General features: G+C 42.2%; 1 protein-coding gene across 5 annotated transcripts in view; it reads left to right on the top strand.

Annotated features, from left to right (window-relative positions):
* ODF2 (outer dense fiber of sperm tails 2) overlaps positions 1–6,432 on the top strand; it is a 27,419-nt gene extending 20,987 nt beyond the window's left edge. For 4 of the 5 annotated variants that reach the window (XM_019510586.1, XM_019510585.1, XM_019510584.1 and 1 more), the window contains 6 exons: positions 380–484; positions 1,137–1,295; positions 2,169–2,269; positions 3,336–3,498; positions 4,200–4,325; positions 5,075–6,432. In XM_019510586.1, the coding sequence (XP_019366131.1) occupies positions 380–484; positions 1,137–1,295; positions 2,169–2,269; positions 3,336–3,498; positions 4,200–4,325; positions 5,075–5,248 (828 nt within the window). In that variant the 3' untranslated portion in view covers positions 5,249–6,432. The other variant, XM_019510588.1, reaches the window with a different exon arrangement.
* The last annotated feature ends 367 nt before the right edge of the window (positions 6,433–6,799 follow it).

Below are 6,799 nucleotides of genomic sequence, written 5' to 3' on the forward strand. Positions count from 1 at the left end.
CTGTGTGGGAAGATCTTGATCCATGCATGGAGCTGTCTAGGATTAATCTGAATTATTTTTACTCCCCCAGTTTCTCAGTGGAAACAGATGTAAAAGCAAAATGTGTAATCCTTACTGTACCTTCTGTAATCCTTCCAAGTGATAAGGCTAGTTCTTTGCCTCCTTTTATGGTGGTATTATCATGGTAGAGAAGCAAAGCAGAGAGGGAGAAGTTCTGAAAAAATAGAGTGGAAGAAGCTGCAGAGCTTGGGATAAAACCTGTTTTTTGGTTCATGAGAATCGTGTGACTGGATCTTGAGCAATCGTAATTGGGTCCAGTTCATAGCACTGTATGCTTGGAAACCCTATGGTTATGAGTGCTAATTCTCTCTGTGTCCAGGTGCTGAAGACCCGAATGGAAGCTGATGAAGTGACTGCTAAACTTGAACTCTGTGACAAAGAAAACAAGACACTAAAGGATGAAATGAATAGAGAGATTGAGATGGTAATTAGTCCTCTAATGGATAGTTTGGGATGTTAAATTGATACATGGCACTCCCTTCAGGGCTCCATCCCTCTTTAGGTGTGGTGAAAAATTGGTGTTCTCCAAATAGGTGTGCGTCCCTTTCCTCCCCCTTTTAAAATCAAGGGTGAGTGGATGTACAAATTAGTTGCTCATTATGAAAGATGAATTTAGCTTTCTGAATGTCACTATAGGGGCCTTTGTCATCTAAGGTAGCATTGGCCTGAGGAGTGTATGTTGCCAGAGGGCATGGCCTTACCTGGAGAGGGTGGTGTTCAGAGTAATGGACTCTGCAGTATGTATCCTGAGCATCGGTGTCTATCATAGAAATAATTTCTTCGAAAGTACTTGGTACTTCTAGTACTACTCAGGCCTGTCAGGTTTTCTGAGTCATTCACATGGAGTAAGGAATCCCAAAAACTAAAAGAATGCCTCAATGAATAGAAGGAGGCATTCTCATTATGGTGACACTTCTGTGGGGCTTAGATTCTCATCACTGGCCAGGGATCTGAGGTACTCTTATTACTGAAAAATGGCACTGATGTCTCAGTTTGTTAGCTGGGCTTCTCCAAAAAATGCCTAGTGCGTGCCTGTGTCAGACAACTCTGCGCTTCTATTCCTCTCCCTGCCGTAGGCTCGTAAGCAGTTCCACACCCAGCTTGTTGAACTGGAGAAGCTACCCGAGATCCTGAAGATAACAGAGACGAAGTTGGCAGAATGTCAGATTCAGCTCCAAAGTTATGAGAAAAAGAACATGGATCTGTCTGCCATGATTACAGATCTTCGTCAGCGGGTAAGGGACTGGCAAAAAGGACGACCTTCAAGTCGAGATTCAAGATGAGTCGAGATCCAAGATGAGTTTGTAGTCACAAGAAGGTTCAGACTTTGTCTCTGTTCTTGTCTCTTTTTGAAATCATTAAAATGTGCGCGCTGCAAAATAAAGATGTGTGACATGCCTTTGTCTAGGAAGATAATCTGGCTGGGCATAGTCCTTGCTATATCAGAGCTTTTGAACTACTTGGTGTAGAACTTTTGTTGGGTCTTGAAGAGCAGCATGGGCAGCATTCCTATGTGCCTACAAGTGCTTCTGTTTCCTCCAACATCCTAGCTGCCTTTGTCACTTAGTTGTCCACTCACTAACTCTTTAGTGCCTTTACCTTTTCTTGTCCCCTGCTCCCTTTTCCTACAGGGAATGTGCAGATGGCATAATGGTACAGAGAGCCAGAACTTCTGCAGCCAGGCCAAAGGCGGCTGTGAACTGTCTCTGCAGGTGGCATGCTTTGCTTCAGTAATCCTATGCAACTTTCTCAATATTTAATGTTCTGAGTTCTTAATGGGCTTGGGCTTGCAGATAAGGCTGTTTCTAATCTGCATGCTTCGCTGTGCTTACAGGTGGCTGCTCTGCTAGCAAGCACTTTGTCACCTGGCCAGTCACACGATGTGGAAGAAATCTTTCATGATGTCTAAACATAGCTGGACAAACCAGAAATTGGAGTGAACTTCTTTGCTTCTCCCCATACTGTTTTCTCAATTCCCTTCAGGGCTCCAGAACCATGAATCGAATGTTTATGCCTGTGCATTACCTCATGTGTGAGAGCAGCACCTAATTTTTGTGGCTGCTCTTGGGGGTGTGATGTCCTACACAAGGTCTCTTTTGTCATTTTAGATTGAACTCCAAGGAGACAAAATGGATATGACAAGGGAGAAGTACCAGTCGGCCCAGGAAGAGAACAAGCAGCTGATTCTGAAGGTGGAGGAGCTGGAGAGGTTAGAAAATACATGGCTGATATGCTGGCTCTGCCTGCCTCTTCCCCTTCCCCGGTGACCTCCCATCCCTTTTTCAGGCATTGATAGCAGTTGGCTTGCCTGGTTGTCATTTTATTTGCACAGGACTGTTCCTAGAAGAATGTTTGTAAGAGATAGGAGAATAGCAAAAACTTAAACTTGTTTAAGTATCCAGAAGCTAGGAATGCTAGGTGTACTTGGAAGCTGGGTTACTTCCTTGCCCTTCCCCTCGTCTCATTATTGTTTCTTTTTGAGCTTTTTTAGTATTTTCTTGCTGTAGCAAGTTTGAAAATACTCTGAGTGCATCCTTTTGCTCTGCTGTTTCTTGCTCCCTTTTGCAAAATGGAAATACCAAATGCACACTTGAACATAGGATAAATTAGATTATTTTTATGTAGTCAAACAAGGTTCAGGTTGGCTCTTAATAAGTCTGCATCTTTACTGAACCTTTAGTCCTGCAGTGTGTTATGAAATCTTAAGAGGAAATACTCAGTGGAATCCTCTGTAGGCCACGCTGAAGCCATCTGCAGACATGAGACGTCAGAAAAAGCATCAAAACAAAGGGGCTTGGTCCACACCCGTGTTTCATAAAGGAGGACATTTTTTAAGTTGGTCTGAGACAGCAGTTCGTAATTGCTCACTATAGTTTTTTGCACATCTCTCAAAAGCATCTGTCACTGACAATTAGGAGACAGGAGACCTGAATTAGATGGTGGATTAGGTGAATCAGCCACTACTGTGATCTGCCATAGCAGTTCTTAGCTTTCTGTATCTTAATGTTTCTTAATGTTTCTGATAATCTTTTTATTGATGAAGTTGTGGCAAAGACAGATCCATGAATGTTCTCAGTATGACCCTACGTGCCCTTCTGCCTTGAAATTCTTTGGGGTGAGAAGTAAATGTAGAATTCCCTTTCAAGGTCAGGATCTCAAACCTGTAGAGAAAGATGTAAAATAATTTGGCTTCTGAGCAGCTGGCTACTTGACAGACAGTCATGCTGAAAAAATGTGTTAAAAAATTAATACAGTTCTTTACTTTCTGAACCCAGGAAACTAGAGACAACCAGTGCACAGAATATAGAATTCCTTCAGGTCATAGCAAAAAGAGAGGAGTCTATCCATCAGTCTCAGCTGCGACTGGAGGAGAAAACACGAGAGTGCAACTCCTTGGCACGCCAACTGGAGATGGCTCTTGAAGATGCCAAGAGACAGGTTAGTAACTTCTTGTGTTTTAATCAACTTTTCATGGCTGCTCTCCTATACCAGGCAAGTTCTGCATGCTACCGCTGTTGAAAGCTGTTTCCCCATCAGTCCATCACCAAGTAAAATTTCCTAATTTTACTTCCTGTTGCTTTATTTCCAGTAGAAAGCAAAAATTAAAATGCTGTTGATGACAATGGGAATTAAATGCTTAAGCTAGTGATTTTTTCAGCCATGGTGCTGTGGCACCCTGTGGTGCCTTGAGACCCATTCAGGGTGGTGCAGAGTACACTGTTAGCACTGTTGGGTGTGTAAATGTGATTCACAAGATAAATCCAGAATTTTCACACAGGAATCCATAGTGTCAAAAACATTCTGACCTGTTGTGGTCTTCCTGAGTTCTTTGTAACAGAAGAATTCATCTACTTTTTTATCCGTAGTCAAAAAATGAGTGAAAACTAAGAGCTGGCATTTCTCAAGGGGTGCCTTGAATCTGAGGAGCTTGTGAACCATTGGCCTGAGCAGAAATCTGGGCCCTTGTCTCTAGAAGACAAAAAGAAAAGGGAAAATGCCAGACTTCTGTCACTGCTTCCTGTTACTGACTCTGGCAGATAAGAATTTGTTTGGTTCTCTGGGGCCTCTGAGGAGAAAACCAACTTGTACAGACGTCCTGCTTGCCAAAATGAATGTCATTGCCTTGCTAATACTTGTAGGTAGAACAAACAAGGGAGCGAGCAGCATCAAGAGAGAGGACAGCCCAGTCCAAGATGTTGGATTTGGAGACCCAGCTGAGCAGGACAAAAACTGATTTGAATCAGTTGCGTCGGAGCAAAGATGATGTGAGTTTTTGAAGGGGGAATGATACATTAGCAGCATCTTTTTAATGGCAGGAGTGTGAAATCCTGTAATTTTGCTGAAAAGAAATGCACAGTAATTTCAGTGCTATGAATCTGTGTCTGGGGTGGGGAATTAAACAATTGGCATGCATGGTGATGTACGAAACACAAAGGAGAACACGGTTTCTTCCTCAAGGTGCAGACCATCTAAATTAGGGGTGGGCAAAATGCAGCCTGCAGGCTGGATGTGGCCCACCAGGCCATTCTGTCTGGCCCACGGAGCCCCTAAAAAATTTAGAAAATTAATAATCATCTGCCCCTGGCTGCCTGTCACGCGGCTCTCTATGGCTTGCCAAAACTCAGTATGTGGCCCTCAGCCCGAAATAACTGCCTGTCTCTGGTCTAAATCAAACATACAGGGCCAGATTCTCTTTTTTGCTTATTTACTGGTGATTTGGGACTTGCTACAAACAAGCTGGTGTTAAATGTGTGAGAGGGCCTGGAAATATGTTCTGATTGCCTGCTGTCTTGTGAATTGGTCACAAGTTGGTTACTGAAATTAGAATTGAGTAAATGAACAATGGGGGGTTGGTTTTGGGGGTTTGTTTGTTTGTTTGTAATGCCTTATGGTGTCTGTTGCAAGCTGTTACTTACTTCCCAGAAATCCAGGTGACTGCAAGAACTAAGCTTAAAATGAACACAATGGGAAAAAGTCTCTGTCCTCCATCTCTGTCTTGTGCCTCTTCATGCAGGCAGAGCGCCGGTACGAAAGCCGTCTGCAAGACTTAAAGGATCACCTGGAGCAGTCCGAGAGCACTAACCGCAGTATGCAGAACTATGTCCAGTTCCTCAAATCCTCTTATGCCAACGTCTTTGGGGAAAGTGCCTTACTGAGCTCCCCTATCCGTTCTCGATCCTCTCCATAAGAGTTTCCTCCCTGCCCCTTTGCTGTTGAGAGCTGCAGAAGGAGCCCTATTTCAAAGCCATATCTCTTCTAGAGAAGTTGCTGGGATTTCAGAGTCTTTGTAGGGAGGTGTCGTCGTCGTCGTCATCATCTCATTGCTTGCATGAGATGGAGCTGAAGTGTCATATGCCAGGAAGGTGAGGTAGGGGTATCCATAGTAGTTTTCAAAAGTGGAGATTATTACCTCAGAAGCCATGCCCCAAAACATGAAGCATGAGGAGGGGAACACTTTTTTTTTATTATTACTTAATTTTTTGTAGTCTGTTAAATTTCTATCCAAGTGTTTGCATGTCTTGTATCTATTCTGGCCAGCTTTTCTGCTTGTCATGTTTTGGATACTTTTTAAAGTTTTTACAAGGGCCTCATCTCTTCCTTTCCACTCTATCTTAAATTGTTTTCTTATGTGGAGATCATGTTTGTTTGTTTTCAATTCTCACATCCTGTGCTGATAAAATTGAACAATGAACTGTCAGGAGATAATGCCACCAGTAGAAATGTGAACCCAATAAAGTGATCATTAAGTGCCTGGGATCCATACTTCAAGTGGATTGTCTCCTGGTTGTCTACATGGCTGTGTGTTTGTGTTTTTTATATAAGCAATTTTATACTGGGGAAACAATGAAACTACTTTAAGATGTCTTGCCTTGATTCATGAACTTGGTCTCATCCTGTATCTTAAGCTTGATGTGCATGTTTGTGTGTATTAATGCTTCCACTCTACTTACTCTGATTGCCTGATCCTGCATTCCCATCCCAGAGACTGAGCAAAGCCATTTGAAGTCAGTGGGATGAGTCTTATTAACCTGAATGGGCCCCAGTTTGAACACACTGGGAGTTCTGAGCATGTGTGAAATGCAGGCTTGGGTCCTAAATTTGTTGATTAGAGTCTGAGACATTTGATTTTTTTATCCTCTAAGCCAACTTGCACATTGCTGAAACAAGGTCTGCTCTGGAAAATGCGGAGGAGAAGCAGCTGTTCTGAAAAAAAAGTAAATAATTTTTGTTCCATAATAATTTTAGCCCCAAATGTGTTGCTGTTTTTATATTTTTTGTAATCTATTTATATGAGGTGCAGTCATCAATGGAATATTTGCAGTAAGCATTTTTAAATCAGTATTTGAGAGTTCCATTTTTAATGCATAACTTCAAAATCAAAAAGGTGCTATGATAAAACTATTAAACTTAAGAAAATTGAGCGTGACTTCTGTGCTTCATTTTGTATATTGTCTCCTCTTACTCTTTTTTCCTTTTCATTACACTTCTGATGTTTTGGAGCAGCTGACGTCCTGAACATTACAGATTTTAAATGTTATTCATATTGTAAAGATGATCAGAAGTATGACCCAGCATTTGTCTACTGGCCATCTTTCTTGCTTACTACAGTACTTTCTGAAGCCCTTTTGGGGTGAGTCTTGCCTCCATGAGCCTATTGGAATGTTGTACTGAAGACAGTTGAGACGCTGCTTCTTCCCCCACCCGGGGCTTTTTAAATTTTTTTTTAAAGTAAACTATC

This window comes from Gavialis gangeticus, unplaced genomic scaffold, assembly GCF_001723915.1.
Source record: "Gavialis gangeticus isolate Ggan-Ray unplaced genomic scaffold, GavGan_comp1, whole genome shotgun sequence".
Lineage (NCBI taxonomy): Eukaryota > Metazoa > Chordata > Crocodylia > Gavialidae > Gavialis > Gavialis gangeticus.